The sequence below is a fragment of the Jaculus jaculus genome, chromosome 1 (assembly GCF_020740685.1).
Source record: "Jaculus jaculus isolate mJacJac1 chromosome 1, mJacJac1.mat.Y.cur, whole genome shotgun sequence".
Classification (NCBI taxonomy): domain Eukaryota; kingdom Metazoa; phylum Chordata; class Mammalia; order Rodentia; family Dipodidae; genus Jaculus; species Jaculus jaculus.
This window is the reverse complement of record NC_059102.1, coordinates 245,359,519-245,384,210: the sequence shown is the minus strand read 5'-3', so window position 1 is coordinate 245,384,210 and position 24,692 is coordinate 245,359,519. Positions and strand designations below refer to the sequence as shown.

The window sequence follows — 24,692 nt, the reverse complement described above, 5'->3', positions numbered from 1 at the left end:
TTGGCAGTGTCTGCCATCTCTTGCCTTGTATCTAGGATGTCTGTACAACTTAGCTCTTCCTTTTGCTAGACTCTTCCACTCTGAACTATTCACTTGTTTATGGAATGGGAATTAAATTCTTCTTTAAATACTTTGTAAGTATGGGGGGTTGGTTTTGCCCTCCCTCTTCATGGCCTGTACTTACCCTTTATTGAATCCTCATTTGTGATATTAAGGTAAAATTTAAACTAAGTATGGCTTTGATTTTAGTACAGTGCACATGTCTAGAAAATACCACTCTTAGAAGTCAACATTCCAACTCATTTCTCCACAAACCTCATGAAAAAAATTATAATGTCTAGAAGTCTATAAAATAATGTATATAGGGCTGGAGAGATGGCTTAGTGGTTAAGCACTTGCCTGTGAAGCCTAAGGACCCCGGTTCAAGGCTTGATTCCCCAGGACCCACGGGGGCGCACACATCTGGAGTTCATTTGCAGTGGCTGGAAGCCCTGGCACACCTATTCTCTCACTCTCTGTCTCTGCCTTTTTCTCTCTCTATGTCACTCTCAAATAAATAAATAAAAATTAACAAAAAAAAATTAAAAAATGGTATATGTATGTGTGGGTGTCTATGTATTATGTGTATGTATATATGAATGAGTGATATGTGGGGTGTGGTAATTTGTGGTGATGTGTGTACTGTATGCACATGGGTATATGCTCTGTGTGCATGCTTATGGAGGGCAGAGGAGAAGATCAAGTGTTCTCTTTTTTCACTCATCCACTTGTTGCTTTGAGATAGTCTCTTACTCAAACCCAGAGCTGCCATTTTTAAAATATATTTTATTTATTTATTCATTTTAGAGAAAGGAAGAGGTAGAGAGAGAGAATGGGTGCACCAGGGCCTCCAGCCACTGCAGACAAACCTCAGAAGCGTGCGCCTCGTTGTGCATCTGGTTTATGTCGGTCCTGGGGAATTGAACCAGGGTCCTTTGCTTTGCAGGCAAATGCCTTAACTGCTAAGCTATCTTCTCCAGCCCTTTACTATTTTTTTAGTCAGCGAGCTCCATTGATTTTCTTATCTCTGGGACTGGGGTTATAGACTTCTAGCTATTTTCACAGGTACTAGAGAATTGCATTTGGACAGCAAGCACTCTTTAGTGCCGAGTTATCTCCCTAGCCTCTGTAAATTGTTTCTAGTGGCTGTTTTTCTTTTTTGGTAATATGTGAAGTAGTTAGGACCATTTTTAGGAATGGAGAGAAGAGTTCCACAAGTTCTGTTCCTTTTACCAATTTAGGAAGAAGTTGGAATCGTTTAGATTGAACACGAAAATACACAGAAAGTGTTTATTTCCTGGTCTCCTTTTATGGCTTGTTCAGAATCTCTGGATTGGGAATTTGCATTTTAAGTGGCCTAGGTGATAAGTACAGTGTCAAGAACTCAACTTCTTATTGAATAATTATGTCCATTTTTTTTTTTTTTGTTTTTTGAGGTAGGGTCTCACTCTGGCTCAAGCTGACCTGGAATGCACTATGTAGTCTCAGGGTATCCTTGAATTCACAGCAATTCTCCTACCTCTGCCTCCCGGGTGCTGGGATTAAAGGTGTGCACCACCACACCCGGCTTTATGTCCATTTTTTTTTTTTTTTCACTTGAAAACCTAAGGAAATTTAATTACTTCTATACAAGGCTTTTTCTGCCTTCTGTAAGCTAAAGAATTATTAGAGATTTCTCAGTGAAATTAAAACTATTGTGTCTTTTTGTTTTTTGTAAGCATAGGAAAAAGCATTTCAAACTCACTAAGTTCTATGATAATTTAGAACTCTCCAAATGTAGTTTAGCCTCATCCTGAGTTGCAGTGACTACAATCAGTGTTTTCACGCCTGTTTTCCTCATGCTATCTGTACCCAGGGAACCTGTGTCCATTAGATAGAGTCTGGCTATTGTTTATTTCTGATTACACTGTTATACCTCAGGCAGACCAGCCAAGGAAAAGAAAGCCTTCTGGAGAAATTTCAAGCCCACCTACATAGGTTTTCATAGAACTATTTCCCAACCTGATTTCAGTTCCAGGAAGAAATTCTTGATTCCTCAGGTTTATCACTATCCTAGATCTTAGCCACAAGGCCAAGAAGTGATCAGATTTATTTCTCACTGAAGTAAGTTTGTTTATTTTCAAGGTATGGTCTCATTCTAGCCCAGGCTGACTTGGAACTCACCCTGTCGTCCCAGGCTGACCTTGAACTCACAGTGATCTTCCTACCTCTCCTTCCCAAATTCTGGGATTAAAGGCGTACACCACCACACACAGCTTTTAATTGCCTTTTTTTGTGGTTCAGGAAATCTCTGTGAAGAGATAATTCCTATTTAAACCCTGATTAAGCAGTCTTCAGACACATAGGATATAGTCTTTTTTTTAATTTTATTTTTTGAGGTAGTCTCACTCTGGCCTAGGCTAAACAGGCATTCATTCAGAAGTCCCAGGCTAGCCTTGAACTCGCAGCAATCCTCCTCCTTCTGTCTACTGAGTGCTAGGATTAAAGGTGTGTGCCACCATGCCTGGCATTTGTCCCACTTTTAAAAAATTTAAAATATTTTATTTTTATTTGTTTATTTGAGCCATAGAGAAAGAGAGAGAGGGAGAGGAGAAAGAGAATTGGGCATACCAGGGCCTCTAGCCACTGCTAACAAACTCCAGATGCATGTGTCAACATGTCCATCTGGCTTATATTGGTACTAGGGAATCGAACCTGGGTCCTTAGGCTTTGCAGGCAAGTGCCTTAATCATTAAGCTATTTCTCCAGCCCTTTGTTCCACTGGTTTATGTGGGTGTCTTGGGAATTGAACCTGGCCTGGCAAGCTTTGCAAGCAAGTACCTTTAACTGATGAGCCATCTTCTTGGCTCTGGAATTTTAATTTTCACTCTCCTTTCCCCTCTATTTCTTCATGTCTCTCCCATCTTCATATCTCTGTATCTCCATATTTTCAGGTTTAGAGAGACTTTTTATTACATTATTAAGAAAGTATAGGGAGCTCCTGCCATGTAGGAGTAGGGTTAGGTGGATCTCCTCCATATTCTTCACATGGAGTGGGAGGGAACCAAAAATCCTAAAAACCCAAACCCCACAGCTGAAATGTTGCTATTCCAAAGTGTGATTCAGTTTACATTTCCAAGTTCTTCATTTATTTACATGTATCTAATGTCTGTATGTGGCACACAGCTGTCTGTGCTACACCCTCCTGAGATAGGGTCTGTTGTCACTGCAAACCAGTCTGGCCTATGAGTAGCTTTATGTGGGCTCTGGAAATTGAATCCACATGGTTGGTTTTGTAAGCCAGCACCTTCAATCACTGAGCCATATCCATAGCAGCCCCCAGTTTCTTTTCTTTTCTTTATTTCTTTTTTTTTACATTCTTTAAAAATTTTTTAATTTAGAGAGACAGAGAGAGAGAATTGGTGCACCAGGGCCTCAGCCACTGATGTTGAACTCCAGAAGCTTGTGCCACCTAGTGGACATGTGTGACCTTGCACTTGCCTTACTTTGTTCATCTGGCTAACGTGGGATCTGGAGAGTTGAACATGGGTCCTTAGGCTTTGTAGGCAAGCGCCTTAACCACTAATACATCTCTCCAGCCTCCTGGTTTTTGTTTTTATTTTTTTGAGGTGGGGTCTCACTCTGGCCCAGGCTGACCTGGAATTCACTATGTAGTCTCAGGGTGGCCTTGAACTCACAGTGATCCTCCTACCTGTGCCTCCTGAGTGCTGGGATTAAAGGTGTGCGCCACCATGCCCACCTTAGCCTTGGATTCAATATGTAGTAGCTGGGAATGACCTTGAATTCTTGATGCTGCTGCCTCTATCTCCCAACCTGGGATTACAGGCTATGCCACTACGTCTGGCCTTCATGTGCCAGTTCTTTTAGAAACTACCATTTATGTTGCTTTATTACAATATATACAGATAAATAACCAATGTTCACTGTTACTTCCTACATAGATTGATAATACCTGAGCTGAGAGCTCAGAAATACTGTAACAGTTTTAATAGATTTAAACTATAAATCTAACAACAATGTTGTCATTATTGCTACAATGATAACTAACTAGAATTTTTTTTTTTAAATTGTCTTTGTGATCTCTTCTTTGCTAGGATTAATCTGCATGCTTAGTGCCATCAATTTTCTAATTATGTTTGACTTAACATTTTACTGGTCTCCTTTTGGTAATGGAAACTCACCTTAGAAACAGACTTGGTGCTGTTTGTTAGTATTGTGTTACCTTCTCATTGCTAGACAAACACCTGACCAGAAGCAGCTGATGGGAGGAAGGGCTTATTTCAGGCTTACAGATTCCAGAGAAGCCCCACCATGGTTAAAGATGATTAAAGATGTGCACCATAACACCCAGCAATAAACCTTGAATTCTTAATCCTTCTGCTTGTACATCCTAAGTGCTAGCATTGCAGATGTGTGCTACCATACTCTATTAGTTTTAAGCTGAAGTCATAGTAGACTTAGAACGATTTTAGTTTTTGTAAGTGTATTCTAAAGTATTTAGAGAATAAAGAACCATGTATATTAACTACCTAGCAGGGCTTACCTTAGAACCTTGGATGTGATTTGCTCTCAAGTAAATAGCATAGTGTTGCTGTTAGAACTGTCTGTATGAAAGGTTGAAAGCATTCAGATCTGGGCAGGAATTTCCTAGGCCAGATATGCCTGAACACCCACAGGGATAAGTGAAAGTCAGCTGTAGACTGTAGGACTTTCAGTTCAGCATCCTTTAGATTCAGCACTGAGCTGAGGATTGGGGAATATGTGTAGATGAGGGAGGGTGGATGTGAAGGAAAGTTACATGTTTTAAAGACTTCTTCTTTTCAATTTTGTAAAATTAAGAAAGAATAACAACAACACACACACAAAAAGGCTTAGATGACTTTTTTTTTTTTCCAAATTTGGCTAAAGGATTTGGCTCTTAAGAGCTGTACCTTTCATTATTGCTGGCCAGAACGTGGAGCCTCAGCTTGGGTTACTTGGCAGTCCATTTTCTAAAGGGACTGGATGCTACTTTCTCTTCTCTTTCCTCCAGTGTGTTAGGCAACAAGTTGGATTTTTTTTTAATTTTGTTGCCTCCAGAAATAGATTGATCCTAAAGGGGGGGGGGGTACTTACTTTTTTTGATGCAAGCCCAACAGACTGCTTTTTTTTTAATGCAAGAGTGTGTATGTGTGTGTGTGAGAGAGAGGGGGGGGGGGGAATTGGTGTACCAAGGTCTCCAGCCACTACAATCAAACTATAGAACTATAGATGAATGTGCCCCCTTGCTCACTTACTTCACTGTGTGTCTGGCTTACGTGGGACCTGGAGAGTCAAACATGAGTCCTTAAGCTTTGCAGGCAAGCACCTTAACCTCTAAGCCTATTTTTTTTAAATGACATTTTAAAATGAACTTATTATTTGCTAGAAATGATTACCATCTCAGCATATTATGGTTAGTTTTCTCTCTTCTTGTTTATTACATTGTCTAAGGCTTACTCTAGTTAACACACCTCCAGGGCCTTTGGATATAAAAGAAGCCAAAAGCTTTGAGATGTAGAGAATCCATTTAATGTAATTGTAAATGGAGTACCATAACACATATAGTACCCTGAGATGCTCTTATCTAAGCCTTTCATATAATCCCAAGGTAATTTTGTTTTGCTGTTTTTCTTTTCAGTACTGGGCATCACAAGTACACTGCCACTGAGCTGCATTTCAGGGTTTTTCATTTGTTAGTTAGTTTGTTTTTTCAAGATAGGGTCTTGCTCTAGCCCAGGCTGACCTGGAATATGTAGTTTCAGGGTGGCCTCAAACTCCCGGTGATCCTTCTACCTTTGCCTCCCAAGTGCTGGGATTAAAGGTGTGTGCCTCCATGCCTGACTCCAGTTTTTTTTTTTTTTTTCAAATATCTTATTTATTTGCAAGAAGTGTGGGGGGTAAATAGGCACATCAGGGCCTCTAGCCATTGCAAACAAACTCCAGATGCATGTGCCACTTTGCACATCTGCCTTTATGTGGGTGCTGGGGAATAGAACCCTGGTCATTAGGCTGTGAAGGTGTCTTTTTTTTTTTTTTTTTTTTTGGTTTTTTGAGGTAAAGTCTCACTCTAACCCAGGCTGACCTGGAATTCACTATGGAGTCTCAGGGTGGCCTCGAACTCACGGCGATCCTCCTACCTCTGCCTCCCGAGTTCTGGGATTAAAGGAGTGTGCCACCACGCTCGGCTGGCAAGTGTCTTAACCATTGAGCTATAACTCCAGCTGTTGTTTTTTAAAATCGTAACTATTACTACAACAACAACAACTACTACTACTACTAGCACTTACTATTATTTATTATTTATTTTTTGAGGTAGGGTCTCACTCTAGCCCAGGCTGACCTGGAATTCACTATGTAGTCTCAGGGTGGTCTCAAAGTTATGGCGATCCTCCTACCTCTGCCTCTTGAATTCTGGGATTAAAGGCATGTGCCACCATGGCTGGCGAAATAGTGACTACATGTTTTTTGGTTTTTCGAGATAGGTCTCATGCTAGCCCAGGGTGACCTGGAATTTACTATGTAGTCTAGGGTGGCCTCGAACTCACAGTGATTCTTCTACCTCTGCCTCCCGAGGGCTGGGATTAAAGGCGTGTGCCACCACTACTGTTTTAAAACAAATATTTATTTATTTGGGAGAGAGAAAAGAAGACAGATAGAGAATGAGCCGGGCGTGGTGGCACACGCCTTTAATCCCAGCACCTGGGAGGGAGAGGTAGGAGGATCGCCGTGAGTTCGAGGCCACCCTGAAACTACATAGTGAATTCCAGGTCAGCCTGGGCTAGAGTGAGACCCTACCTCCAAAAAACAACAACAACAATAACAAAAAGAGAATGGGCGTGTGCCAGGATCTTTAGCCACTGCTAATGAACTCTAGACACATGTACCACCTTGTACATCTGGCTTACATGAGTACTGGGGAATCAAACCTGGGTCCTTTGGCTTTGCAGGCAAGTGCCTTAACCACTAAACCACCTCTCCAGTCCCATAGCTACATTTTTTTTTTTTAATTCTATAAACCATTGGTATGTGTGTGGATTAAGCATGAACATTTCTTGATGGTATTCAGTTATTTCTTGGCTACAGAGTGCTGGGATTAGGGCTGGAGAGATGGCTTAGTGGTTAAGCGCTTGTCTGTGGAGCCTAAGGACCCTGGTTCGGGGCTTGATTCCCCAGGACCCACGTTAGCCAGATGCACAAGGGGTCGCACGCATCTGGAGTTAGTTTGCAGTCGCTGGAAGCCCTGGTGCGCCCACTCTCCTCTCTCTCTCTCTCTCTCTCTCTCTCTCTCTCTGTCACTCTCAAATAAATAAGTAAAAGTAAACAAAGTGCTGGGATTAAAGGCATATGCCCCTACACCTGGCTAAAATTTAATTTTTAATATTACTTTGGTTTGTTTTTTTAAAAATTATTTATTTATTTATTTGAGAGCGACAGACACAGAGAGAAAGACAGATAGAGGGAGAGTGAGAGAATGGGCGCGCCAGGGCTTCCAGACTCTGCAAACGAACTCCAGACGCGTGCGCCCCCTTGTGCATCTGGCTAACGTGGGACCTGGGGAACCGAGCCTCGAACCAGGGTCCTTAGGCTTCATAGGCAAGCACTTAACCGCTAAGCCATCTCTCCAGCCCATAATTTTTAATATTACTTTGGAACCAGGTATAGTGACCATTTGTAATCCTAGCACTCAGAAGGTTGAAGCAGGAGGATCCTAAATTAAAGGACATTCTGGTTGTATAGAGAGATCCTGTCTCAAAAAAAGTTTCTGAGTAGCCAGGTTATTTCTTTAGTCCAGAGGCAGTCATCTGTGTGATCCTAGGCTAAGAGCAGGGTGTCACTCTTGCCCGGCTGATATCAAACTCATAGCAACCCTCCCACTTCAGCTTCTGTATATTGGAATTATATGTAAGAGCATTTGGCAGTTGATACATACTTTCACAAGAGAAGAGCATCAGGGCTCTTTATAAGGTTTTCTAAAAATATAATCTTAGCTTCTGCCCAGTTGAATGATAGGCCCAGTTGAATCAAGTCTATCATGGGGATTAAAAACAAAATTATTCAATTTCAGGACTGGAGAGATGGCTTAATGGTTAAGGTGCTTACCTGTGAAGCCAAAGGACCCAGATTCAATTCCCCATTACCTATGTAAGCCAAATGCCCAAGGGGGTGCATACATCTGGAGTTCACTTATAGTGGCTAGAGGCCCCAGTGTGCCCATTCTCTCTCTTTCTCCTTTCTCTCTGTCTCTGAGCTTTCAAATAAATAAATAAAATAAAATGAATTTAAAACAAAAATTATTCAATTTCAACAGTTTCTTTCTTTTCAAGGTATGATCTCAGTCTAGCCCAGGCTGATCTGGAATTCACTATGTAGTCTCAGGCTGACCTCGAACTCATGGCAATCTTCCTACCTCTGCATCCCAAGTGCTAGGATTAGAGCCATCCCGCCTGGCTCTTCTTTTTAAATTTTCAAAAATATTTTATTTATTAATTTGAGAGAGATAAAGAGGCAGATAGAGAGAAAATGGGTGGTCTAGGGCCTCTAGCCACTCCAAATGAACTCCAGACACATGGACCATGTTGTTCATCTGGCTTACATGGGTACTGGGGAATCAAACCTGGGTCCGTAGGCTTTGCAGGCAAGTGCCTTAACCTCTAAGCCATCTCTCCAGCCCCAAAATACCTTTAAAATAAAATTGCAAGCAATACTCTGTGGCAGATAATCAAAACCAACACAATTTGAACTTGCTATAGCAAGAAAGTCTAACCTCTTCTGGTGTTCTTTCCCATGAGAAAAGCCATTACATAGACTTAAACAGTATATGAAAAAATAAACTAAAATAAAAATATTTAGGTTATTTCTGGGCTGGAGAGGTGACTTGGTGGTTAAGGCGCTTGCCTGCGAATCCTAAGGACCCAGGTTTGATTCCCCAGTACCCATGTAAGCCAGATGCACAAGGTGGCACTTGTACCTGGGTTTTGTTTGTAGTGGCTGGAAGCCCTGGCACACCCATCCTCCCTTTCTCTCTCTCTTTCAAATAAATAAAGAAAGAAGGGTTGGGGATTTAGATCAGTGGATGAGCACTTGCATAGCAAGTACAAGGCCCTGGGTTCGGTCCTCAGCACCAAAAAAAGAAGAAAGGAAGGAAGGAAGGACGGATGGACGGACGAAAGGAAGGAAGGAAGGAACATATTTTTTAAATGTTAAGTTATTTCTGTGCTTTTGTTAGTGAATTTTAACTTGCGATTACCAATATGTTATTAGAAATAAAATTGTCTGTATACCCATTGCTTATAGATATATAAACATAAAAAAATACACGAAAAGAGTTTTGTTATCTAGAGTTTATATAGATAATAAAAAAGGTCTATAGGCACTATGCTAATCATTTTTTTCTTTTTCTTTTGGAACATTTACGTCTCAGGATCCTTCAAGAAACAATTCATGTAAAAGGTTAGTATCTACTAATGGATTCCTTACACTCTGCATGTCTGACAAGAAATCCTTTAAATATACATGTTCAACATAATGTTTAACATTCTTTGAGAGTACAGTTTGACAGTTTTGATTTTTTTTTTAATAATCAGAATGTTTATACATTGAGTAATCTTTAAAATATTTTATTTTTGTTTGTTTATTTGAGACCGGGGCGGGAAGGGAAAGAATGAGCATGCCAGGGTCTCCACCCACTGCAAAGGAACTCCAGATACATGCACCACCTTGTGCATCTGGCTTATATGGGTCCTGGGGAATCTAACCTGGTTCCTTTGGCTTTGCAGGCAAGTGACTTAACCACTAAGCCATCTCTCCAGCCCTATTGAGTAGTCATTAAATCTTACTGTAATATAAATCAGAACCAAACTCAGTAAGAAGCTAATGTACACAGACAGGTAACTACTATCAAACCCTGAAAGCCTACAGTTTGCCCAACTATGTGATACTCATTTAAATTAAAAAATATATACATACATACATACATACATACATACATACATTGGGCTGGAGAGATGGCTTAGTAGTTAAGGCGCTTGCCTGCAAAGCCAAAGGACCTCCGTTCGATTCTCCAGGACCCATGTAAGCCAGATGAACAAGGTGGTGCATGCATCTGGAATTCGTTTGCAGTGGCTGGAGGCCCTAGCACTCCCACTCTTTCTCTCAAAATAATAAATAAAATAAAATATTTTTTTAAAAATGATTTATTTGAGAGAGAGAGAGAGACAGAGAGAATGGGCACACTAGGGCCTCCAACCACTGCAAACAAACTCCAGATGCATGTGCCACCTTGTGCTTATTATGTATCTGGCTTATATGAGTCCTGGGGAATTGAACCTGTGTCCTTTGGCTTTGTAGGCAAGCACCTTAACCTCTACGCCATCTCTTTAGCCCTTAAATTTTTTTTAAAAGGCTATGTTTTTTATTTTACTAAGTTGAAACTTGGTATGGCTACATCAAGTGTTGGTACCATCATTTCCCTCCTCCCTGCCCCCATTCCACTGCTAAGAAACCAAAGGAGACAGTGAAGACAGAGGAGTACCCATTGCATTTGGCTAAATGGATCTTTTACCACAACTGCGTTTTTATATCTGTTTTCTTTCAAATGTGCATTTATGTCTCAACTGTGTTCTGCCATGAGATTATATATCTCCTATCATATTTGATGGCAAAATAAACTATAAATCACTTAGCTGAATTTAAAAAAGAAAAGAAAGAAAACCATGAGTCTGAGGCATCCACTGTGGAAAGTGCAAGCTTATGACCTCAAAGCCAAAGGACCCAGCCTCGAAAACAAAAAAGAAGATATTTAATTTATTTATTTGCAAGGAGAGAGGGAGGGAGAGAAAGAGAGAGATAGAGAGAGAGAAAGAATATGAGAATGGGCATGCCAGGGGCATCTAGCCACTTGCAAGTGAACTCCAGACACAAGCGCCCCTTTGTGAATCTGGCTTTATGTGCAGCCCTTAAAATTTAATCTCACATAATTCTCATGATCACGTTGTAAAGGTAGTCGCTATTATTACATTTATTTTTTGTGAAGCAAAAAATATTGGAAGTGACAAAGTCCCAAAATGTTAGGGCAAGTATCCTTAGGATTTTGGCCAGCATCCAAAGAAGAGAAAGGGGGAAACAAAACATGGAAAATTTTGGCTTTTTAAAAAAAGATTTATTTATTTATGACAGAGAGAGAGCTCGATACAGTGGGTGCACCAGGGTGTCTAGCCACTCCAAACAAACACCAGATGCATGTACCACCTTGTGCATCTGACTTTATGTGGATATTGGGGAATCAAGCCCAGGTTCTTAGGCGTTTTTGTTGTTGTTTTGTTTTTCAAGATAGGGTCTCGCTCTAGGTCAGACTGACCTGAAATTCATTATGTACTCTCAGGGTGGCCTTAAACTCATGGCAATCTGCCTACCTGTACCTCCTGAGTGCTGGCATTAAAGGCATGTACCACCATGCCCAGCTTAAAATATCTATATATATTTATTTACAAGTACAGAGGGAGGGAAAGGGAGAGAGAATGGGCACTAGAGCCTCCAGCCACTACAAACTAACTCCCGATGTACACACCACTTCATGCATCCTTCTTTAAGTGGGTATTGGGCAATCAGACTCTGCTTGCCCGGTATTGGGGAGGCCAAGGTAGGATCACTGAGTTGAAGGCCAACCTGAGACTACATAGTGAATTCCATATTAGCCTGGGCTAGAGTGAGACCCTACCTCGAAAAAGCAAGGTAGTAGTGGAGATGAGGTGGCACAGTAATCCTAGTACTTGGGAGGTGGAGATAGGTGGATCAGAAGCCAAAGGTCATCTTCAGCTACATAGGAGATTGCAGGCCAGCCTGGGACAACAGAAGAACCTATCTCTAAAATAGTGATGGATGGATGGATGGATGGATGGATGGATGGATGGATGGATGGATAGATGGATGGATGTGATGGTATATGCCTACAATCCTGGAATTCAAGAGGTTTTTATAAAGCCAGGTATGGTGGCGCATGCCTTTAATCCCAGCACTCTAGAGGCAGAGGTAGGATCGTCATGAGTTCAAGGCCATCCTGAGACTACATAGTGAATTCCAGGTCAGTCTGGACTAGAGTGAAACCCTACCTCAACCCCCCCTCCAAAATAAAGAAGTTTTGATAAGGGGATGAAAGTTACATGCCAGCCTGGGCTACATAGTGAGATAACATCCCAAAAAATTAAGAAGGGGGCTGAAGAAATAGCTAAGCTATAAAACCGCATAGCACAAGTTGATTCCTTGATTCCTCATAAAGCCAGTTTCACAAATTGTGACACATGCACCTGGAGTTTGTTTGCAGTGGCTGGAGGCCCAGTCTTGCCTATTCTCTCTCTCTCATTCTTTTTCTCTATCTACCTCTTTTTCTGTCATTCTCTCCCAAATAAATTAAAACTTGTGTTTTTGAGGCAAGGCCAACAGACTGGCCCTTTTTTTTTTTTTTGGTTTTTCGAGGTAGGGTCTCACTCTGGTCCAGGCTGACCTGGAATTAACTCTGTAGTCTCAGGGTGGCCTTGAACTCACGGTGATCCTCCTACCTCTGCCTCCCGAGTGCTGGGATTAAAGAGAGAATTGGCACGCGAGGGCCACCAGCCATTGCAGTCGAGCTCCAGCTGTGTGTGCCACCTTGTACGTATATGCTACCTTGTGCACTTGCATCACCTGGAGAGTAGAACGTGGGTTCTTAGGGTTCGCAGGCAAACACCTTAATTGCTAAGTCATCTGTCCAGCCCTTAAATGTTTTTTTATAAGAAAGAACAAAGCAAAAGAAAAATATATAAAATAATAGTGTAAATGTAAATTCGATTTTCTTTTTTTTTCCCCCGAGGTAGGGTCTCACTCTATCTCAGGCTGACCTGGAACTCACTCTGGAGTTTCAGGGTGGCCTCGAACTCATGGTGATCCTCCTATCTCTGCCTCCCAAATGTTGGGAATAAAGGTAGGTGCCACCATGCTTGGCTAAATTGGATTTTCTTAATACTAAGGATTTAGGCTCAGCCAAACAATGAACAAAGAATTTTAATATATTTTCCACAAACTTTCAGTAGACTTATGGTACATATGAAACCACACCTCTTTTGCTATTCTACATTCCACTTTTTTTTTTTTTTTTTTTTTTGGTTTTTCAGGGTAGGGTTTCACTCTAGCCCATGCTAACCTGGAATTCACTATGGAGTCTCAGGGTGGCCTTGAACTCATGGTGATCCTACTTCTGCCTCCTGAGTGCTGGGATTAAAGGCATGCGCCACCATGCTGGGCTTGTTGTTGTTTTTCAAGCCCAGTACCTTATGTATAGTAAATAAGCACTCTACCACTAAGCTACATGCCTTTGAAAATAACTTTTCCTTTTCAAAATATTGTTTTAAGGACTTGAGAGATGGCTTGGGGGTTAAAGGTGCTTGCTTGTAAAGCCTGATAGCCTGGGTTCAATTCCCCAGTTCACTTGTAAAGCCAGATGCACAAAGTGGCACGTGTGTTTGGGGTTCATTTGTAGTGACAGGAGACCCTGCCTGGCCTATACTCACTCCTCTGTCTCATAAATTAAAAAATAAAAATCCAATTGTGGTGGCGCACACCTTTAATCCCAGCATTCAGGAGGCAGAGGTAGGAGGATTGCCATGAGTTCGAGACCACCCTGAGACTACATAGTGAATTCCAGGTCAGCCTGGGCCAGAGTGAGACCCTACCTTGAAAAATCAAAAAATGATAAATAAATAAATATTCAAATATTTTGTAATTTTTTCCCCCAAGTGCTGTGTGGTTAAAAGCACTTTAATTTCTTTCTTTTTTTATTTTTTAAAATTTTTATTAGCATTTTCCATGATTATAAAAAAAATCCCATGGTAATTCCCTCCCCCCCCCCCCACTTTCCCCTTTGAAATTCCGTTCTCCATCATATTACCTCCCCATCAGTTTAATTTCTTAAGATAAATCAAAACTCTTCATATGGATATTCAGATGTGAATGCTGGAAGACATTGACTATTTGCTGTAATATATTCACAACTTCATTTCTTTTTCCTCCACTCTAGTTGCTGGGCATATTGGATTTTGCCGATTGTAGGTGCTGTCCTTATAGGTTTACTGTATCGTCACTACACGGCAGACAGCAAATCCTCCTGAGGAGTCTTGTTGAAGTCCCAGAACACGTCCTCTTGAGAAGGAAAAGTAGAGACTTGATTTGGGGGGCCTTGGCAGTGTCCCCTCCTTGAATCCTGCCAGTTGTCTTCTTTCCCCTTGGAGCCAAGACGGTTGACCAGGCGTCCATCCACCTTCAATCTGGGACCAGTGTCCTTCCTGTTTCAGAGCCTTACTCCCAAGTGTCCACTCACTGTTCTGTGTTCTTCCTTTCACTGGTTTCTACACGTACCCTTGTATTTCACAAGCTTATGTTAATGATCATGATTCCTGTGTTGTAGTGCCATTGCCTTTGGTAAAAACACCTGATTTCCAGTATGTTGAACTCACAGTAAATTTGTAAGGGGCCAGTGCTATAGTTTTGAAGCTTTTCTGTTTCCACTTTTCTTTTAAGTAAATTTTAAAATTCTGAGTTAATCTGGGTATTTATCATAGGGGTTTAATTCATGAAAGTAAGGTGTATCTATCACTTAAACCATATCTGCCAAATGATTTTATTCTTTACTGATGTTTGTTAAAACCAGAAAGAACTTTGTGGTCATCTCCCCTTTTTGAGGCCAATGTAGATGGTGGCTCTCCCCATTCCCTCTCTTCTCAAGGGTGCTAAACAAAAACTGTGCTTCCTCTTGATTTCTTGGGGGTGGAAGAGCCAAAGGAACAGGTGATGAACTGGTTTGAATTCAGAATAATCTTTCTTCTGAAAAACACTGAAGACGCTACTTAACAGGACAGTTGATTAAAGAAAGCACCGAAGCCTTTTCTCTCATCTGGTACCAGACATTAACCACTGTGTTTTCCTCCAGCTGTCTTTGATTGGTAAACATAAATGTGTGATTACATCTGTAAAGCCTTTACTATTCTTGCTATTTTTGTTTATTTACTATTAGCAAATGTTTTAGTCCCTGGTATATAAAAGTAAGAGGCTCCACGCCAGGCGTGGTGGTGCACACCATTAATCCCAGCACTCTGGATGCAGAGGTAGGAGGATTGCTGAGAGTTAAGGCCACCCTGAGAGTACATAGTAAATTCCAGTTTTGGGCTAGAGCGAAACCCTACCTCAAAACACACACACACACACACACACACACACACACACACATACACACACACACACACACCCCTATATATACAGAGAGAGAGAGAGAGAAAGAAACTCCAGTATGATCTTCTGTTTATACAGATAAAATAACTTCCATATAAAATGTTATGTGGGGGAAAAGTGTCATTTGAAATCAGGAGATCATGACTTCTTTGTTTCATCTGTATTTCACCTCCATGAGTCCAACATGTGGTTTTGCTCAATTTTTCCAGTGAGAATTAGAAACAAAACAAACAACAACAACAACAAAAAAAAAAAACTAATAGTTTTTGGTTTTGCTTGGGAATATATTGAATTGAAAAGTAGGTTATTATTTAGAATTACATTACTGTTTTCTTCTTGGCACAGACATTTCTCTGACACCTTTGAATTTATGATGATTTTTCCAGGCCAGCAGCTGAGGAGCTAGTATAGCAGTTAAAGCAATGGCAGGTTTTCTCCCTGTCCTCTAATCTCGAGCAGTCGTCTGCTTCTGGGCCATTGTTCTATCTAGCAGGGTGCAGCTGGGTTCAGGAAGGATCAGAGTTGCTGGACAGTGTCTCCCTCCCCCCTTCTAGCTTGCCAGGGACTTGACAGGGTTCTGCCCAGTAAACTAGAGTCTGCCCATGCAAACTATTTAAGAAAAAGTTCAGCCCAGGTCTTATATCCTGTGACTTAGCAGCTGAATGAATTCAGAGTTCATCAAAATAATATTAACCTTTCCCTTGCATACTTGCATAAGATATTTTGAAATAATTTCTTATCAGAAATAAGGGTTTAACCAAACCTATTTTTTAAAACTTATTTATCTGAATGAGAGAGAGAGAGGCTTATGTGGGTCCTAGAGAATTGAACCTGGGTCCTTTGGCTTTGCAGGCCAAGTGCCTTAAGTGCTAAGCCATCTCTCCAGCCCAAAACTTTATTTTTTATTTTATTTATTTATTTATTTGAGAGAGAGCCTGAGCAAGAAAGAGACAGATAGAAGGAGAATGGCACACCAGGGCCTCCAGCCACTGCAGATGAACTCCAGGTACATGCACCACCTTGTGCATCTGGCTTTCATGTGTACTGGGGAATCGAGCCTTGAGCTGGAGTCCTTAGTCTTCACAAGCAAGCGCTTAACAGCTAAGCCATCCCTCCAGCCCTCAAACTTTTATCTTTAGAAGATATCTGTAATATTTTAAGAAGGAACAACAACAACAAAAAAGTGCCAGGCATGGTGGAGTATGTCTTTAGTCCCAGTGCTTGGGAGGCAGAGGTAGAAGGGTCACTGAATTCGAGGCTACCCTAAGATTACAGAGTGAGTTTCAAGTCAGCCTGGGCTGGCACAAGACCCTGTCTTGAAAAAACAACAACAAAAAGCTTTTGGTTTTTATGTAACAGAAGTGATATGATTTATTTTAATGCACCTTCATTTGAAGGCAAGGACGGCTTGTCTTCACTAAGGGTTGGTACGTAATTGCTTTGATAGCTGCATGGCATTGGAGTACACTGGGGTAGAGGTAAAGAACAAAGGCGCGTTGGTAACTGGAAAGGGAATGTTCAAGCTAACACGAAGCCAGAAGTTAACTTGGATCAAGTTGTAAAAGTGCATTGGCAGACTCTTCACACTGAATAAAAAACATCTGGCTTATAAGAGATGTTAAAGAACTTTTTCTTGTTTTGTTTTGCTTTGTTTTGGTTTTGTTTTTTGATTTAGGATCTCAATCTAGCCCAGGCTGACCTGGAATTCACTATGTAGTCTCATGGTGGCCTCGAACTCACAGCAATCCTCCTACTTCAGCCTCCCAAGTGCTGAGATTAAAGGTGTGAGCCACCACATCTGGCCCCAAGAACTACATTTTTTAAGTAAAATTGGTGTTTTTGATATTTCTAGGGTACACCAATGCAACAAGTATGTTTTTCTTCTGTTGCATACCGGTTTCCTTTTCCTGTTTATATCTTGCACTTGTTTTTACTAAGAGCCAGAAAGAAACGACTTTCAGACTTTGTCTTTTCTGTTCATGAAATCCATCCAATACCCAGGGCTTCTTTTGAACTGCTGCTAGTATGATACCATTTTGTATTGTAAAAAGCATTTTTTGGAGCCGGGTGTGATGGGGCATGTCTTTAATCCCAGCACTCGGGAGGTGGAGGTAGGAGGATCGTCGTGAATTCGAGGCCATAAACCAACCAACCAACCAACCACTTTTGGGGTGCTTTGTAATTCTGTCGTCTACATTAATAGGCAAAAGGTAGATTTTTTTTTTTTTTTTAAAGAGAGACAGGCAGACACAGAGAGTGAGCATGGATGTTCCAGGGCTTCCTGTCAGTGCAAACCAACTCCAGATGCATGTACCACTTTGTGTGTCTGGCATTATGTATGTGCTGGGTAATTGAACTGTGGTCCTTAGGTGTTTGGGTAAGTGACTTAACTGCTGAGCCATCTCTCCAGCCCAGATCTTTTTTAAAAGAAATTTTTGTTGACAACCTCCATACATATAGACACTATGCTGTGATATAATCCTATCACTCAACCCTTCTTTTTCCTCCTCCTCTACCCCTCTGCACTGAATTTCTTTTTATTTTATTTTTATTTATTTATTTGACAGAGACGGGAGGGAGAGAGAGAATGGGCATGCCAGGGCCTCTCTCTAGCCACTGCAAATGAACTCCAGATATGTGCGCCTCCTTGGGCATCTGGCTAACGTGGATCCTAGGGAATCAGACCTGGGTCCTTTGGCTTTGCAGACAAATGCCTTAACTGCTAAGCCATCCCTTCGGCCCTCTGCACTGAATTTCTTATTTCCAACTAATATGTATATTTTTAATTAGGGTCTCAGTCTAGCCCAGGCTGACCTAGTGTTCACTATGTCTCAGGGTCACCTCAAACTCATGGTGATCCTCCTACCTCTGCCTCCTGAGTGCTGGCATTAAAGGCATGTGCTACCACCCCTGGCACCTCTTCTATTCCTTAAAAAATATTTTTTAATTTATTTGCAAGAAGATTGAGAGAGGGAGAATGGTTACATCAGAACCTCCAGCTGCTGCAAATGAACTGCAAATACATGTGCTACCTTGTGTATCTGGTTTACATGGGTACTGGGGAATTGAACCCAGGTCATTGGGTTATGCAGGCAAATGCCTTAACCACAGAGCCATCTCTTCAGCCCCTTCTATTTTGCTGTCATTTCCCCCCCTCACATTATGCAGGTCTTGTGTAGGTGGTGTCGGCCACTATGAGGTCATGAATGTAATGGCCACCTTGTCTGGCAGACCATTTTCCAAAGCACTGCTCATCCTTTGGCTCTACATTTCCACAGTGGTCCCTGAGCCTTGGAGGGTGTGATAAAGTGACACTTCATTCACTGTCAGCCTATTGATGAGTATTGTGTCTCCCCAGTAGTGTTTGGCATTTGAAAAGAAAAGTTTCTCTAACTAAAAATGAGAGTGGGGCTGGAGAGATGGCTCAGTGGTTTAAGGTGATTGCTTGCAAAGCCTCACAGTCTGGATTCAATTCCCTACACAAAGCCAGATGCACAAAGTAGCACATTTATTTGGAGCTCCTTTGCAGTGGCTGGAACCCCCTAGAAGCGCCCATACTTTCTCTGCTTTCAAATAAATTAAAATATATGTATATATATTTTCAAGGTAGGGTCTTATTCTAGCCCAGGATAATCTAGAATTCACTCGTAATTCCAGGCTGGCCTTAAACTCACACTAATCCTCCTACCTCTGCCTCCCAAGGGCTAGGATTAAAGGCATGTGCCACCATGCCCAGCAAAAATAATAAAAAAAAGAGTGACATTAATAAATGGGTATAAACACATTAATATCTAGAGGGCAAGTATGTAGGTACAATATATTCATTTAGTCCAACAAAAGTAGTAGCTTCCCCCAGGGTCTATGACCTTCCTAACTATGGGCTTTTGACTAGGTTTTTCAGTCCCAGGCATAAATTCCTCCCACAGAGTAGTAGATCAGAGAGTGTTTGTTTTCCCCCATTAAAAAGAATAAGAAAAGAAAACCTTAAGTGAATTTACCAAGATTATTCTTTTTTCTTTCTTTTTAAACACGCTCCAGATGCATGCATCACCTGTGCATCTGGCTTTACATGAGTACTGGGGAATTGAACCCAGGTCCTTAGACTTTGTAGGCAACCTCCTTACCTGCTGAGCCATTTCTCCAGCTTTTTTTTTTTTTTTTTTTTTAGGTAGGATCTTGTTCTAGCCCAGGCTGACTTCCCTATGTAGTCTCAGGCTGGCCTCAAACTCATCAGTGATGCTCATACCTCTGTGTCCCAAATGCTGGATTAAAGACGTATGCCACCATGCCTTAGGATTTTCTGATCAATAAAGTAATACAACATGTGAGCCAATTTTGTCAAAAAGGGCTTAAGCAGACTAGAGGTGTCAGCACTGTGGAGGCTGAGGTAGGAAGATCATGGTGAGTTTGGGGCCAGCCTGGGCTACAGAGTGAGTGCCAGGTTAGCCTGGCTGTAGTGAGGTATGCCTCTAAAACTGCTCTGGAGAGCAAGACTAGCCAGTCCCCGGGGGCTGACAGTGAGTGTGCTGTGGTCTCTGGAGTGGCTGGCTAGTTATTGTTCCTTCCTGAGGGCTGGCAGCTGCTGCACACCATACTGTACGTGTGACAGCTGGTAAACAAAGAAGGAGGTGAAGGAAATGTACCACCAAAGCACAGACGAGAGTGCTGGAGGGATGGCTTAGCAGTTAAGGCACTTGCCTGCAAAGCCAAAGGACTCAGGTTCGATTCTTCAGGACCCACGTAAGCCAGGTGCACAAGACGGCACATGTGTCTGGAGTTCGTGTGCAGTGGCTGGAGGCCCTGGCACACCCATTCTTTCGCCCTGTCAAATAAATAAATAAAAATAAAAAGCTTTTTTTTAAAAAAAGACTGTGAAACTGGATGTGGTTCCAGCGCTTGGGAGGTGGAGGCAGGAGGATCAGAAATTCAAGGCCCATCTGGACTATGAGACCCTGTTGCAAAAATAATATAGGATAGTTGGGCGTGTTGGCGCATGCCTTTAATCCCAGCACTTGGGAGGCAGAGGTAGGAGGATCACCGAGAGTTTGAGGCCACCCTGAGACTACATAGTGAATTCCAGGTCAGCCTGAGCTAGAGTGAGACCCTACCTCAAAAAAAGAAATAATACAGGATGTTTATTTTCTAATACCTCCCAGCCCCTGACTCCTTGGAATTAATTTTTAATTTTATTTTCAGATGCCTTGTATATTTTCAAAGAAAGGAAAGGGGGGGGGGCTGGAGAGATGGTTCAGTGGTTAAGGCACTTGCCTACAAAGCCTAGTGACCTGGGGTTCGATTCCCTAGTACATACATAAAGACAGATGCACAAAATGGCACATGCATCTGGAGGTCATTTGTAAAGTGGTAGGAAGCCCTGGTGGACCCATTCTCTGTTTCTCTGGTTGCAAAGAAATAAAATATTTTTAAAAGAAAGCAATGGAGCAGAGCCGGGCGTGGTGGCACGCCTTTAATACCACCACTTGGGAGGCAGAAGTAGGAGGATCGCTGTGAGTTCGAGGCCACCCTGAGACTACCGAGTGAATTCCAGGTCAGTGCTTGGGCCAGAGTGAGACCCTACCTCGATAAATCAAAAACAAACAAACAAACAAACAAACAAAAAAACCCTATCAACATATCATTTGAGCCTACAGAAATTTTTAGCATTGGTGCTTATTTTGTGAAGTAAGAAAACTATGGGAGGGCTGGAGAGATGGCTTAGTAGTTAAGCGCTTGCCTGTGAAGCCTAAGGACCCCGGTTCGAGGCTCGCTTCCCCAGGTCCCACGTTAGCCAGATGTACAAGGGGGCGCACGTGTCTGGAGTTCGTTTGCAGAGGCTGGAAGCCCTGGCGCACCCATTCTCTCTCTCCCTCTATCTGTCTTTCTCTCTATGTCTGTCGCTCTCAAATAAATAAATAATAATAATAAAAAAGAAAACTATGGGAGTTATGTTTATATAGTTCAGATGTGGAGCTAGGAAAAATGCTTTTTCAAGCCAGATGTGTCACTTGGTAGTGATATTTGATACTTAAAAATCTCAAGTGATGTCTACCTGGTTAAATTCCCTTTTCAGAGACATAGAACAAGAATGTTCCTTATCTCCTCCTATCCCAGGAGAAATGAGTTCAAACATGTCTTGTCTCAACAAGAAATTGATTTTTTAAACCATCACATTCTGTTGCCAAGTATCACAAAAGTAATGGGAGTTTAATTATATTTGACTGCTGGGCTCTGGATTAGCCAAGTTGGAGTTTGTGGTGGTGATAACAGGAAGGTTCTAAAGGAGCAGAGAGAATTGTCCAGTCACCTACCTTATAGTTAGTATCTGTGGTGGTTTGAGTCAGGTGTCCTCCATAAACTTAGGTGTTCTGAATGCTAGGTTCCCAGCTGATGGCGATTTGGGAATTAACGCCTCCTGGAGGGAGTGTATTGTTGGGGGCGGGCTTATGGGTGTTATAGCCAGTTTCCCCTTGCCAGTGTTTGGCACACTCTCCTGTTGTTCACTTTATGTGGGCCAGGGGGTGATGTCCACCCTCTGCTCATGCCATTGTTCCCCCCCTCCTGCCATCGTGGAGCTTCCCCTCCAGCCTGTAACCCAAAATAAACCTCTTTTCCCCACAAGCTGCTCTTGGTTGGGTGATTTCTACCAGCAATGCGAACCTGACTGCAATGGTATCTTAAGAATTTTCTTAAGAATTTAGGTGACACACGCCTTTAATCCCAGCCCTTGGGAGGCAGAGGTAGGGGGGTTCCCGTGAGTTCAAGGCCAGTCCTGAGACTACAGAGTGAATTCTAGGTCAGCCTGGGCTAAAGTGAGACCCTACCTCAAAAAAAAAAAAAAAAAAAAAAAAAAAAAAGGCAAAACAAGAATTTTAGTGGCTGCTCCTAGCTCATGCCTATTCTGCATTTGCTACTTGTGCAAAATCTTACTTGTTTAACTTTCCTTTTACTTCACCATCCACTTTGAGTGAGTAATGCTAGCATTCCTTTTGTGTATTCAATAATGAAGTTTGTTTACCTATTTGTTTTTAGCATATTTTGAACAAAGATCTTTGTCTCTTGCTGCTGGAATGTGCGCACAGTGAGTGATTGTTAGAACTACTCACAATAAGGATACTGTGTTCCTTCTCTAGTCCTGACTCTGGCTGCTTTAAAGAGAGGCGGGGGCACAGAGAGAGAGGGCGGGAGAGAAAGCGTTGACAGGGTCGTTCTCAGGTGTTCTGAAGGAAATAATTTAAGGTCCTGAGGTTTACCGGTATCTCTGCTAACATTGGGTTTAGTATTGCTTGACAGGGTTTTCGTGGTTCTTTGGGATTCTCGCCACTGCTCCTGGCTAGAAGTGAGTTTCTCACTCAATAATTGTCAGATGCAAAAAAGAAAAAGAAAAAGTCAAGGTTTTTCCATACCAATGGATGGGAAGTGGGAAATAGTTTGGGGTTCTGTTTCTACAATATGGTTTTGATAATATTTTGTTATCTGTAATGCAGGGTTCAAATTACAGTTGTTATTCTTGGAAATAGCTAAACTGTTGGGGAAATTTAAACAGAGACTGAAGCTGTAGGGATTGTATTAAGCAAGGGAAATAAACCATTTTTATAATTACCTTTAAAACATACTGATAGCCTTGTAACATTACTAACATTATATGAGATTACTGATGAGAGATCATTCATTAGGATTTGGTTATTTCACTACCACAGGAATTGAGGATTAGTAACAGGAAGGGATAGTCCCATTCTAGTTACCAGCATTTGAATGTAATGTTTAATCTTTGATACTAATAAGAATTCATTATCATGGTGCTCTTCCTGGTGCTGAATGTTTGGCAGTTCCTTGACAAATTCTGATTGATTCATGAGGTAAAAGACTGATCCCATTTACAAACATTATGGTGAGAAAAACCCAAGTCATTTATGAAACTCTGGAAATAAATAGCATAAATCTAGCACTAATTAGCTATGTATGTCCAAGCTTTCTCAGCTTAGTTATGTATATGGCAGCATTAAAAGCACTCAAGCACTTCTTCTATGAGGTGCGTGCATGTCTGCGTGCATGCGTGTGTGTGTGTGTGTGTGTGTGTGTGTGTGTGTGTGTGTGTGTAGACTAGAGGCCGTCTTCCTAAATCTTCTAACACCTTATTTCTTTATTTTGGTTTTTCTCTTTTTAAAAATATTTTATTTGTATTTATTTATTGGACAGGGAGTGAGAGAATGGGTGCACCAGGGCCTCCACCCACTAAAAACTAACTCCAGACACATGTGCCCCCTTGTGCATCTGGCTAACGTGGATCCTGGGGAATCAAACCTTGAACTGGGGTCCTTAGGCTTCACAGGCAAGCGCTTAACCACTAAGCCATCTCCCCAGCCATCTCTCTCTATATATTTTAGAAGCATACAGGGTCACTAAGTATACTTTTCCTTCTTGATTAAGATCTGTTCTAGTTGTAAGATAGACAAGAGTCTGACATTAGACAAAAATTTGGGAGGATGAGAAGATAGCTCAGTTGGTAGGGTGTGTACCTAGCATAAAAGAGGCCCTGGGTTCAATTCCCTAGTATTGTATAAACCAAGTGTAGTAGTATATGCTTGTAATCCCAGCACTTGGGAGATAGAGGCAAAAGTTCAAAGTCATCCCCAGCTACATAGAAAGTTTGAGGCCAGCTTGGATTTCATGTGAGTCTATCTCAACAAAAACAGGGATGGGAAGGTGGGTTAGTATAATGTTTGCCATGCAAGCATGAGGGTGTGAATCTGGATGCCCAGCACTTGTGTGTTGTATGCATGCCTATAATCCTTGTGCTGGGAAGGCACAGACAGGAGACTCCCTGGCCAGGCTGGGTAAATCAATGAGCTCTAGGTTCAGTAAGAGACCCTGTCTTAAAGAATAAGGTGAGCCAGGCACGGTGGTGCACGCCTTTAATCCCAGCACTCGGGAGGCAGAGATAGGAGGCTACCCTGAGGCTACATAGTGAATTTTACCTCAGCTTGGCCTACAGCAAGACCCTGCCTTGAAAAACAAATAAACAAATGAATAAATAAAAAGAATAATGTGGATGACACCCACAGCAATCTTTAAAAAAATTTTTTTTTGTTATTTTTATTTATTTATTTGAGAGTGACATACAGAGAGAAAGAGGCAGATGGAGAGAGAGAGAGAGAGAATGGGCGCGCCAGGGCTTCCAGCCACTGTAAATGAACTCCAGATGTGTGCGCCCCCTTGTGCATCTGGCTAACGTGGGTTCTGGGGAATTGAGCCTCGAACCGGGGTCCTTAGGCTTCACAGAAAAGCGCTTAACCGCTAAGCCATCTCTCCAGCCTGCACAGCAATCTTTGATTATTTTTAGTTTTATTTATTTATTTGAGAGACAGTGGGAAAGAGGG

At 41.8% G+C, this 24,692-nt stretch overlaps 1 protein-coding gene and 1 non-coding gene across 2 annotated transcripts in view; both read left to right on the top strand.

Moving 5' to 3' along the window:
* Positions 1-15,060, top strand: part of LOC101596437 (cytochrome b5 type B) — a 41,788-nt gene extending 26,728 nt beyond the window's left edge. The window contains exons 4-5 of the mRNA XM_004661655.2: positions 9,482-9,510; positions 14,108-15,060. Coding sequence (XP_004661712.1) covers positions 9,482-9,510; positions 14,108-14,198 — 120 coding nt within the window. The 3' untranslated portion in view covers positions 14,199-15,060. The remainder of the gene's footprint in view (positions 1-9,481; positions 9,511-14,107) is intronic.
* LOC123457833 lies at positions 8,757-8,876 on the top strand. The gene has a single exon (XR_006635195.1). It is a non-coding gene; the product is annotated as a small nucleolar RNA SNORA28 (small nucleolar RNA).
* Positions 15,061-24,692: the final 9,632 nt, after the last annotated feature.